General features: G+C 42.3%; 2 protein-coding genes across 2 annotated transcripts in view; one reads left to right on the forward strand and one right to left on the reverse strand.

Moving 5' to 3' along the window:
* Positions 1-5,892: 5,892 nt before the first annotated feature.
* LOC133488257 (P2X purinoceptor 3-like) overlaps positions 5,893-12,723 on the reverse strand; it is a 115,661-nt gene continuing 108,830 nt past the window's right edge. Inside the window, exons 12-13 of the mRNA XM_061795898.1 lie at positions 6,141-6,301; positions 5,893-6,019 (exon numbers count right to left, since the gene is read on the reverse strand). Of these exons, the coding sequence (XP_061651882.1) occupies positions 6,164-6,301 (138 nt within the window). The 3' untranslated portion in view covers positions 5,893-6,019; positions 6,141-6,163. The remainder of the gene's footprint in view (positions 6,020-6,140; positions 6,302-12,723) is intronic.
* Positions 9,199-12,244, forward strand: LOC133488256 (uncharacterized). The gene has a single exon (XM_061795897.1). The coding sequence runs from the start codon at positions 9,235-9,237 to the stop codon at positions 10,996-10,998; it is 1,764 nt and encodes a 587-aa protein (XP_061651881.1). The 5' UTR covers positions 9,199-9,234; the 3' UTR covers positions 10,999-12,244.

A 12,723-nucleotide genomic window follows, 5' to 3' on the forward strand; every position in this document is an offset into this window, starting at 1 on the left:
CAAAAAGATGACTCAGCATCATCCGATGGAAGGGCACCTGGACCAAGGACGTGATCGGATGTGGTTGGGGACGTGACAGGTGTTGGTCCAATGTTTTTTGTTGTGTCTTATTGTTTAGAACATTATGTCTGGGAAAAACCCTCCTATTTTCAAATAAATGCAGGAGTGACGGGAGAGATTGGTTAGAGCGTGTTGAGAGACTGTGATCTGAACAATCTCCCATACGCCCTCCTCATGAGAAAAAGAAACGAGTGTCTTCATTCCTTTTGTGTCTATTTTTTATAATGTTGGGTAAGATAAATCCAACATTAAATTGGTCCTTCGTGCCGGATGTCAACACACCCGAGGATTCCAGTTGTGGAGCCGACTTCCAGTTAAGAGACCGTGGCCACGGCAAGTAAGACCCTTTACGGGACTGGTCTTCGTTCTCCTCAACTGGGATCTGAAGGTTGACGACAATCCACAGGATTGAAGACGACTGGTGAGTTAAATTTTAAAAATGTTTTTAGGAAAAGGGACGGCGGAGTCCGATATATTCCGCGACGACGGCGGAGTTCTGTACGTACTTAAATTCCGTGTTTAATAAACCCTGTGAATACTAGTTAATGGCGGGTGAAATAAAGAAACAAGGAAAGTTTCGTGGCGTCGTAGTTAAATTCCATATAGGACGGCGGAGTCCTCTAACGAGCTGTTGACAGACGTAGTTAAATTCCGTATAGGACGGCGGAGTCCTCTAACGAGCCAGTGTGAATGAAAACTGTTTGAATGAGAGTGTAAATGGGAAATGGGAAACCACTAGGTTTTTCATTCCATACCAAAACAGTGGGAAAGTAAACGGTGGACTTTTGTGGATGCAAAGGCAAGAATTCTCCACTCGAAAGAGTTGAAGTGAGAATTACCATAAAAGTAAATTTGAATCACCGTCGTACTGAAAAGAAACAGTGTTCTAGACTACCCTAGGTAGTATTACACTGAACCAAATTCTTTCAAATGGGGAAAGGAAGTAGTAAAATAAAAAACAGGAATACACTGCAGTGTAAAGGTTGGAGGTTCATTAAACTAAATTTAAAAGAAAAAAAAATAGGATCCTGATAAAATTTTATATTTAGAGACAGGGATAACCGAACACGGCTTTAATGGTTGGTTAAATACACAATCGATATCCCAGACAAACCATCGTTAAACGTGGGAAAGGCCCTGTTGTCTGCAGCCTTGCAGCTTATCACAAAAATAGAAGATAAAAAAAGAATGTGATGAGCTGCATAAAACAAACTGGAATACAGTGCATCAACTGGTCTAATTAGAAAGGCGATGTTTTGGACAATACAGGGTGATGAAGGGAAACACATGCAACCTGTTTGATTAGACCAAATGATTCTCACTGAAATTGATGAAGAAATATTGAAAAAAGTTGCAAAAAAAAAAAAGATTATGGTCCACGGGACCATTTGATGTAGGCCTTATTAAAGGGGCTTTACCAGTATAAATTAGACCCAAAACAGAATATAGACCAGGGATTCGTCAATATCCATTAAAACCAGATGCACATGAAGGAATCAAACCGGTAATTGAAGCACTAATTAAGGCAGGAGTTATAGTGGAGTGTCCAGAATCACCATGTAGCACACCCATTTTTCCCTGTAAAAAAGGCCCCACCTTCAGTGGGTTGGAGACTTACAGGCAGTAAATACTGCAGTAATACAGAGAGCAGCATGCGTACCAGATCCACACACATTGTTAAATTCATTAAGACCAGACGCTACTGTGTTTACAGTAGTGGACATAAGTAATGCATTCTTTTCAGTACCAATAGAAAATAACAGTCAATTTTGGTTTGCCTTCACATTTGAGAAAAAAAAAAAATATATACATTTACTAGATTACCGCAAGGTTACTGTGAAAGTCCAACTATTTATTCACAAGTTATGACAACACGCATGTCTTCTGGCATCTACAGATGGAGAGACATGCAAGGATTCATTGGCCTTACTGCATCATCTAACAGAAGAGGGACATAAAGTTAACAAAAATAAATTGCAATGATGTAAAAGGCAAGTCAAATATCTAGGCCATAATTTCAGTGTAGGAGGAAGGACTATATTAGAAGACAGGAAAGCTATAGTCTTAAAAATTTTTAAACCACAGACGAAGAAACATAATAATCATTTTTAGGTCTGACAAATTATTGTAGAGCATGGATTCAAAACTATGCAGAAATTGTTGCACCATTGTCAAAATTAATGTATGAAGACAACCTTAAAATGACATCACCTGTTTAATGGAGTACAGAGGCAGAAAAGGCCTTCTGTGACATTAAACAACATTTGGTGTCGACTACTGCGCTAGGCCTTCCAAATTTAATGATAAAACATTCATTCAAATGGTAGATTGTAGAAGCTATTGCATGACCTCCGTACTTACACAACAATACGTGATAAGCTAAGACCAATAGCTTATTTTTCAACTAAATTGGACAACGTAACGTGTGCATTACCACATTGTGTCAAAGCAGTTGTGACAGCCTTGACGGCAGTCGAAAGCAGTTCCACAATTGTGTTATTTCATCCATTTACTCTTAAAAACCACATACAGTGTCTGCTCTCCTATTGCAAACGAATATGGCGTTTTTATCACCTGCAAGACATTTATCTTGCATGGCCATCTTGCTGTCACAACCACATTTGACTGTTGAGCGATTCACAACCTTAAATCCAACCACACTAATACCCTTACTTGATGAAGGCACGCAGCATGATTGTCAGGAATTGGCTGAACAAGCTGCTGAATTAGTAGCATTAACCGAGGCATGCAAACTAATGATAAATAAAGATGGTACAATCTATACTGATAGCCAATATGAACGTAATTATTGTGAAAAACAAAGTGCAAAACTACAAAATGAAATTTACATTAGCACAGAAAAAAAAAAAAGAAAAAAAAGAAAAAAAACCTATTCAAATGGGCTGCTATATTGAGCCATGCTGTGTCACATGTCTCAACCGGAGGGATGGTGGCACAGATAGATGGACACTTTACAGCCCTAAAAAAAATAGCAGAAAGAAACACGTGGGTTAATTTAACACACTGTAAAAGAGTCATTTCAGCTGGGTACTCAAATAGGGAAGGTGAGCAAAAGTCTGATAACGGAGCGGGAGCAGATGTGTAGATTCTGAAAACGCTTGCTGGTCAGTGAAGAAAAAAGACACCAACCCTTTTAGTGAGAACTCAGCAGAAAGGCACACCCGCGTTGGTTATGAGATTCGATAAGTGGTTACGTAGCAACTGTGCGTGACCCCCTACCCCTCTCCTCCCAACCTCCCCTCTCCCTGACATTTGCCTGGGCATGTTCTTGGGCTGACCTCATATGACCCTTGCCCTAATTACACCACGTGACTGAAGGCCCTCGCACGTGATATACTGATGTCATGATCATACATAGACTTATTTGTGCACTGTTATGTTGTGTAACCAAACCTCAGTATTCAAATGTTCTGATAATCACGTAACTGTGAAAACTACATGTCAGCCGCAAAACAGGATGTTTTGTCCCAAGAAGACCTTGGATCCACCCTGCTCAAGCTTTAAACACCGCCCTGAACACTGTATATAATCTCGCACTAAACGCTGAGAAAGCGCACATTTGAGCACATTTTGCGCAACTGCAGCGTTTGCCTGTAGAACATTTGTACCCAGAATATTCTGCAATAAAAGATCTTAAAGAAGTTCATTTCCAGTCTCTGATTCGGACTCCAACATTCTCATCATCCGAAATTCAACGAACACGCGAAGGATTGGCGGAGAGATACCATCCTTCAACAATTGGTGACCCCGAACGTGATTTCGGGCTGAGGTGTTGGGCGACAGACAGAACATCGGGCCCACACGAATGTAAGGTAAGAGGACATTTATCCTCCCAATTGATCTTCTGTCTGTCGACTGATACAAGGCAAGAATTTATGTTCTATTGGAATCTAAATTGAATGTTTGACTGGATGAACTTTAAATAACATAATTTGGTATATAAGGTTGACTTGTTTCATGTTACAGTGAAATCCTAAAGTCCGTAAAGCCTTATATAGGAAATTCTGTACAAAATACCGGTGAAACAAGTAACAAGGAGATAAGTCTCTTTGAAGAATAAGTATCGAGTGGTTTTGATAAATTAAGGTTCGAGTACTTTTGTTTGGATTTAATGTCAAGTACTTTTGTTTAAGAAAAGAGTTTAGACCACTTTTGCGAAATTAAGGCTCGGACGCTTTAGTTTGGCTATTAAGCAAGTGTCTTTGAAGAATAAGTATCGAGTGGTTTTGATAAATTAAGGTTCGAGTACTTTTGTTTGGATTTAATGTCAAGTACTTTTGTTTAAGAAAAGAGTTTCGACCACTTTTGCGAAATTAAGGCTCGGACGCTTTCGTTTGGCTATTAAGCAAGTGTCTTTGAAATGAGAAATAAAGGTATATTGTGGATCCACAAAAAATAAGTACTTAAGAAGAAAAAAAACAGCTGAAAAATGGAAGGGGAATTCAATCGAGAATCGGAATGGTTCGACTTGCGTGTCATTCCAGACCATGGTCAAAAAATACTGTTAAGAGAGCAAGTAAAGAATGCATGTGATGTATGTGTGGGAGAATGTGTATGTCTATCTGAGAAAGATAGACAGGGAAAGAAAGAACTTAATAAATGGATGGATGAATGCTGTGAAGATGGCTGGTTTCCTGCATTATCAATTGCTGCCTGTTTAGTTACACTGATGAAGGAAGTCGAGAGAGTGAGTTTAAAAAAAAAAAAAAAAAAAAAAAAAAAAAAAAAGTATACGTCTTAACTGTCAGTTGTCACTTTTGGACAGCAACCAAAAGTGACAACTGACAGTTAAGACGTATACTTTTATTTTTTTCAAAGCCAAATAGATCTGCCCCCTTTTCTTTCTGAATAACATTTGTAATAATTTGAGCCTGCTTCGTGCTTGATTTTATATGTAAAAAAAAAAAAATAATAATAATTGAAATTATATATTTGTATTTAAAAAAAAAAAAAAAAGTTACACCAAATAGGAGCGTTTACGATGGAATTAAATAGACACCCTGAAGTGCCACAAAAGGTAAGAGAGCAGCTTTTAGCGCGTGCCTCCCGTTTTGAGAAAACTGTTAACGCTGAAATAACAGAACAGATGCAGTGTGAAAAAGCGGAACGAGATAAAATATTCGGACAAAGGGAACAGGAGATAGCAGCAGAGGAAGCTCAGAAGGGGGCTCCCCATGCAGTCGCAAACACTTATCACATCGCATATTTGCAAAATCAGGTGGCTGACTTAAAGTGCCAAGTGCAGACTTTGTCAGGAACACTCCCTGTTACAACAGACACAAGAAAATAAAAGTGCGCCCCCTTTTGCTGAATCCACTCCACTGCGACCAATGACACACTCTCAACCTGTTGTCCAAGCTCCAATGCTGGCCAAGGTTGATCCGGCTACTGGAGCCACTGCCATGTTTTATAAACCTCTTTCTCCTTCTGATCTAAGTGTTTTGATGCAGAAACTTCCGCCAATGCAGAATGGAGGAGACAACTGGCTGAGATCGGTATAAAGGGCTGTCACAGGACAAATTTTAACAGCAGGAGACATGCGTGCATTGTTGACACATGCGTGTCCTCTCTCCCAACTGGAAACACTGATGAAGAATTCTGGTCTGATAAGTATAATGGACAATGAGGCACTCACAAGAGAGTATTACTTAACATTGTTCACTGCACTAAACGCATTGTTTCCCATTCCTGATCTAGTCATCTCCGACTTAGAATTGCTCCTAGAACAGATGAGGAAGCAGCGGCATATATTGACCGCGCTCTTGTCGAATATTCTTCAAAAACAGGCTATTTGCCAACTGACTCTGCTCTGTATTCTCAAGTATTTAGAACAGCAGTGCTGAAGGGCGTTCCCAAGTCTGTGGTGCAAGCCATGGAGACAAATCCGGACCTTCCCGGAGCGGATCATGCTCGCTGGTTGTCACATCTGAAACATCACCTGAGGAGACATGCAAGAGAAAAAGAGTCAAAGCATGAGAAACACAGAACCACCGAATCGCAATTAGCTATAATGCAACTACAAAGTCTCAAAAAACAAGAAGAAAATATTAAAATCACACCTGTGGCTTCCGTTGGGGCCTCGCTACCTAATGTTGTTTCTGAGTGCATGATGTATCAAACAGGGCCATTCATGGGTCGAGGTGCTCCGTTTGCTGGCAGAAATCAATGCTTCAACTGTGGTCGTAACGGACACTGGGCAATAGACTGCAGAGCGCGTCCCCTGGAGGGCAGAGGCAGAGGAACAAGGGGTCCGCCTAGAGGATTCAACAGGCGTGGTTATGGCCAGCAAAGAGGAAGAGGATACGGACAGCAACAGCAGCAGGATATGGCTCACCAATATCCGCCGCAGCAGCAGCAGTCTTACCATCAAGTGCCGAACCAACAGCACCTGCCACCGTCTGGGGACCAGTATTCGCAATGATGGGGCCCCGAATCCACATGCCACGGTCTGCAGGAACCAATGATCGGACTGACGGTAGGAGGAACTATTTTACCTTTTATGGTCGATACGGGAGCCAGACATTCAACCATTATAACATTACCACCTGAAAGTTCCCTTACTGCAAAAGGCATTTCACTTGTTGGATTGCGGGGTGAAGAAACCATCCTGCACATGACTACACCCGTACATACTCAGTGTTTTACACAAACTCTTTTACACTCGTTTGTGTATGCGCCCAATTGCCCTGTCAACCTGTTGGGAAGGGATCTTCTCATCAAAACATCCATCCATCCATTTTCTGAGCCACTTCTCCTCACTAGGGTCGCGGGCGTGCTGGAGCCTATCCCAGCTGTCATCGGGCAGGAGGCGGGGTACACCCTGAACTGGTTGCCAACCAATCGCAGGGCACATAGAAACAAACAACCATTCGCACTCACAGTCATGCCTACGGGTAATTTAGAGTCTCCAATTAATGCATGTTTTTGGGATGTGGGAGGAAACCGGAGTGCCCGGAGAAAACCCACGCAGGCACGGGGAGAACATGCAAACTCCACACAGGTGGGGCCGGGGATTGAACCCGGGTCCTCAGAACTGTGAGGCTGACGCTCTAACCAGTCGGCCACCGTGCCGCCCTCATCAAAACAGCTCCAACAATACTGTGCAGCCCGGATGGACTGATATTACAGTTTCCTGATGGACACACCTACTGTTGTTCCGGTGACGACACATCAAACATCTACATGCAGGACTCAGAGCGACAACTACCAAGCATGACGTGTGCCACCGCAGACATCTACTGGGTGAAAATGGACACTGACTCACCCGGATGGACGGAAGTAGAGACCTTTTGGACTCAATGGTCGCCGTGGGTTCGTCACCTCAGACCCTATGATATGGTTTCTGATTGTATGCATTGCACTCTGTACTATGACAGGACGGGAGATGAGGTGTACAGCGAGGCTTTCCAAAATGTAGAAGGCAACATCTGGGAACTACAAATGGGTGACCTGTTCGTGGGAAAACCAGGTGTGGCTTTTTCAATTTCACTAACACCTGAACAACAAAAATGGTATATGATGACTCATCCATCAGATCCCACTGTGCCACCATGTCATCCTCATGTGTCCTTGATGGTATCACCACAGCATACCGCAAAGGATTTGGGTCCGTTCGTCCGAAGCTGCACACAGGCTACTGATTGGCAGCCAACTTTTCATGACACATTGCTATTTTCTCGGTCTCTCGATGCGTACTGGATACAGTCAGCATTGTATACACCAACATCAACCCTGGAGCATTGCTTGTTGGACAGACGACATGGACGAGAAACAACTGACAGTGAATTCGCCAATCCTATGGTACAATCTTTGCCTCTACATTTGTGGTCTACAGACCCAACAGACGTGGGATTGTGTCAAGTACAGCCGGTGAAATTCAAAATGAAGCCTGATCCTATTTGGATACCACAGTATCCAATGAAGGAAGCAGGTTGAATTGGCATTACAGAAACCATTGAAGGCTTGCTAAAAGCAGGAGTATTGGGCAAAATACGTGAGTCAGAGTATAATACACCCATTCTACCAGTTGAAAAGTAAAATACTGGAAAATTCCGAATGGTACATGACCTTAGGGCAATAAATGCAGCGGTCTTGACACCAACACTTCCAGTACCCAATCCGCACTCAGCCCTGTCTCAGCTCTCTCCGTCTCACACCCATTTTACTTGCATTGATCTGTCTAATGCATTTTTCTGCATTCCTCTTGATCCATCTATGAAGCAATACTTTGCATTTACTTGGAATAATGAATACTATTCTTACAACCGACTTCCACAAGGCTTTGTTCTGTCACCAGGACTGTTCAATGATCATCTCAGACAACTTTTATCACCACTTCAACTTCCGGAAGGTGTGCTCTTAATACAATATGTAGATGACATATTGTTGGCCGCCTCTTCCGAGTCCTTATGTCTTCGAGCCACCCAGCAACTCTTGTCTCATCTAGCGTCAGTAGGACTTAAGTGCTCCAAAAGCAAACTACAAATTGCAAGGCCACAAGTTTCCTTTTTGGGACGCCTTATTTCATGCAAAGGCACAGGGATGGCTCCCTCACACAAAGATGACATCTTACACCACCCGAAACCTGTCAATGTCAAACAAATGCTCGCCTTCTTAGGACTGTGCAACTACTCACGCCATCATGTCCCAGAGTTTGCAGAACTTACACATCCTCTTCCCCAAATGGTTAACATTGAAGGAATGAGAAATTTGTCACATATCCTCACTTGGACCACTGAAGCGGAAAACTCTTTTGTAAACCTCAAACAGCACTTGTCCTCAGCTGCCGCATTGGCTATTCCTGATTACAACAGAATGTTTTTCCTGGATGTTTCTGAAAATACCAGCAGTGTATCTGCTGCTCTTTATCAGAAGGGGGAATCAGGAGAAAGACGAATTTGTCTATATGCCTCTACGCCACTTGAAAAATACGAAAAGCGACATCCAGTATGCGCGGCGTTTCCCTCTGCGTTAGCCCGACTCATTCAAAAAACCTCACACATTGTCTTAGATCATCCATTGACAGTACGCACTTCTCACAGTACAGTACAGTACGTGACAAGCCATGTTTTCACCATGACAGGAGGAAGACAAAGGAAAATTGAGGTAATACTCACACAGCCACATATACTTTTTACACACGAAGGCATTAACATGGCTGAAGGGCTTTTTGAAGGACAGCCTCATTGCTGTACCCAACGAATCATAACAGATAACACACTTAGGGAAGATCTATATGACATGGCCTTGCAAAATCCTGACTTGATACTATTCACGGACGGATGCTGTTTTAAAGGAGAACAAGGGCTCCAGTCAGGGTTTGCTGTAACAAAACTAACTGATACAGGATTTGTAACAATAGAAGCGGAAAAACTCAAAGGGCAACAATCTGCCCAAAGAGCAGAGATAACGGCAGTAACAGCCGCTCTCCAGCTGGCCCAAGACAAAACGACCAACATTTACACTGACTCGGCATATGCTCATGTAGTAGTACATACAGCCATGGCCGAATGGCAAAGAAATTACTTCATGACTGCAACGGGAGTCCCCATAAAACATTATCAAGAAATATTAAAATTGAAAGAAGCATTAATGATGCCCAAAGCAGTGGCAATCTTAAAATGTAAAGGACACACTAAAAAGGATGATTTTGTATCAGCAGGAAATGACGCAGCGGATAAAGCGGCGAAAGCAGCGGCTGGTTATCTTCCCACCTCACAACTAGTTGTAAGTGAAACAGAATTAAAAGACAGACAGGAAGTAACAGAAGAGACAGTTAAAATATGGCAGGAACATGGGAGTCCCGAAGAAAGGAGTATGTGGAAATCAAAAGGGGGTGAGAGAGATGAGAAAGATATTTGGAGAAAAGGAGGAAAATGGAAACTACCTCAGAAGCAATTAAAACTGTTGATAAGCGAAGCTCATGGAGCATGCCATGTAGGCGTGGAAGAAACACTGAGACGACTCCACACCTGGTGGCATCCTTTCATGGGAGCAATTGTTAAAAATGAACTACAGGATTGCAGTGTCTGTAGCAGATATAACAGAATACATACCACGAAACCACCCCAGGGAACTCACGATCCGGACGTGACGGCACCTAGGCAGGTGGTTTCGATGGATTTTACAGACATGATTAAAAGTGTGTCCGGTTACAGGTATCTACTAGTAATAGTGGATTCCTTCTCCAGTTGGCCTGAAGTCTATCCCTGCAAAACAGAAATGGCAAACATAGTGGTTAAACATTTGGTTAACCATTATATTCCATCTCATGGGTTCCCAAATAAAATAAGGTCTGATAATGGGACCCATTTTAAAAACAAACATTTGCAGGAAGTAGAAAAAGCCCTGGGACTGAAACACACATTTGGTTCAGTATATCACCCACAGTCCCAAGGACGAGTAGAAAGAATGAATCGGAACATTAAGGAAAAATTGACCAAAGCTTTAGCTACTTCAAATCTCAATTGGCTACAAGCCCTTCCTTTGGCTTTGATGAATGTACGAATGTCACTCAATTCAGCCAAAGGCTGGACTCCATTTGAATGTCATACTAACAGACCGTTTCCGGCTCCAACAGCTCCACTGGAGACAACAGATGTGTCCGGCCCTCCGGAGCTCAAACAACTAACGCTTGCTTTTTCGCAACTAACTGCAAAACAACCCGATGGTCCTTTGGTAATGCATGAAAGTGAATTTGTATGGTTGAAAGTAATCAAAAGAAAGTGGTCTGAACCCAGGTGGACAGGTCCTCATAAAGTGACGGAGAGAACATCGTCTGCTGTCCGCCTACAAGGAAAGGGGGAGACGTGGTACCACCTCACCTCTACACGACCAGCAAAGACCCCGTCCCGACAGATCATCATTGCCGCAAGTACTGACTGCACGTCAACGCCAGACCAGATCCCATCCCAGTGACGACATCACGCATCAAAGGTTGAGATCACGGTACACGGGCAGAATAATCCCGGTGACTCAACCTAGGACCGGGTAGTCTAACCCCAGGTCCTGAAGAAGCTGAGAGCGCTCTCTAGCAACAATCCTGAAAAACACCACCCAACAATGGCCCGCAAGTGGAAAATGTTTAAATTTGTTGTTACATCACAACCCTTTTTATTATATTAACATCTCAAGAGAGTTAGCCGCAGGATTTGAATCCACATTTTGTTGGTGGTGTACTATAAATAAAAACACAGATAGAATTAATTACATACATTACAACGTGCAACGCTTAGGAAATTGGACACAAAGCGGATTTGAAGCGGTACATGGTCAACTGGCCGCCACCTCTCTGATGGCTTTCCAAAATCGCACAGCTTTAGATATGCTCCTGGCAGAAAAAGGAGGCGTATGCTCCATGTTTGGCGAACAATGTTGCACTTGTATTCCTAAAAACACAGCTTCTGATGGCAGCCTAACCTCTGCAATTGAAGGGCTCAGAACATTAAACAAAAAAATGAAAGTACATTCAGGGGTAGATACTTCTATTTGGGACAATTGGATGAGTGTTTTTGGACGTTATAAGGCTCTGGTATCTTCTATTTTTATTTCTATTGCTGTGTTTGCTGCTTTTCTCACAACATGTGGATGTTGTTGCATTCCTTGCTTGCGCTCTCTTAGCCAGCGACTCATTACAGCAGCTATCGAAAAAAGAGATGTTAATAACCCCGCCCAGATGATGCCACTCCTGTCTTCAGGGGAATCCCCTGAGATGCTCGACGACCCCGCGGGCATATTTTTGTAATCGTACATTCTCTTACATGCTATTTAACATATCCTGGTGTCGGACTCTTTCGAGTCCGAAAGGGGGATTGAAGGCCCTCGCACGTGATATACTGATGTCATGATCATACATAGACTTATTTGTGCACTGTTATGTTGTGTAACCTAACCTCAGTATTAAAATGTTCTGATAATCACGTAACTGTGAAAACTACAAAACAGGATGTTTTGTCCCAAGAAGAGATAATGCTGTGACCTTGGATCCAACCTGCTCAAGCTTTAAACACCGCCCTGAACACTGTATATAACCTCGCACTAAACGCTGAGAAAGTGCACATTTGAGCACACTTTGTGCAGCTGCAACCTTTGCCTGTAGAACATTTGTACCCAGAATATTCTGCAATAAAAGATCTTAAAGAAGTTCATTTCCAGTCTCTGATTCGGACTCCAACATTCTCATCATCCGAAATTCAACGAACATGCGAAGGACTGGCGGAGAGATACCATCCTTCAACATGACACAACATGTCCCTGTCTGACCTCACGTGATCCTTTGAAGCGCCAGATTTTATACCAAGTGACACTTTTATAACCCTTTGAAGTACTGGTTTTATTGTTTTATAACCCTTTGAAGTGACGGGTGACTGCACATGACCGTTTGAAGTACCAGTTTTATTGTTTTATAACCCTTTAAAGTATCTGTTTTATTGTTTTATGACCACTGGAGAAAGCTGTAATGACATCACGTGATCAAAACAAACCTCAACGTAAAAGCCATAAACCTGTCAAAACATTACCTCTCAAGAGTTTGACGAAAGGTGTATTATATTGTTTTTTTGTTTTTTGTTTTGTGTTTTTTGCATCAACCTGTTATTCTGGTAAATGCAAGTTGAACTTACACTTGGCTGGATTGATGCATTT

This window comes from Phyllopteryx taeniolatus, chromosome 13 (assembly GCF_024500385.1).
Source record: "Phyllopteryx taeniolatus isolate TA_2022b chromosome 13, UOR_Ptae_1.2, whole genome shotgun sequence".
NCBI classification, from domain to species: Eukaryota; Metazoa; Chordata; class Actinopteri; order Syngnathiformes; family Syngnathidae; genus Phyllopteryx; species Phyllopteryx taeniolatus.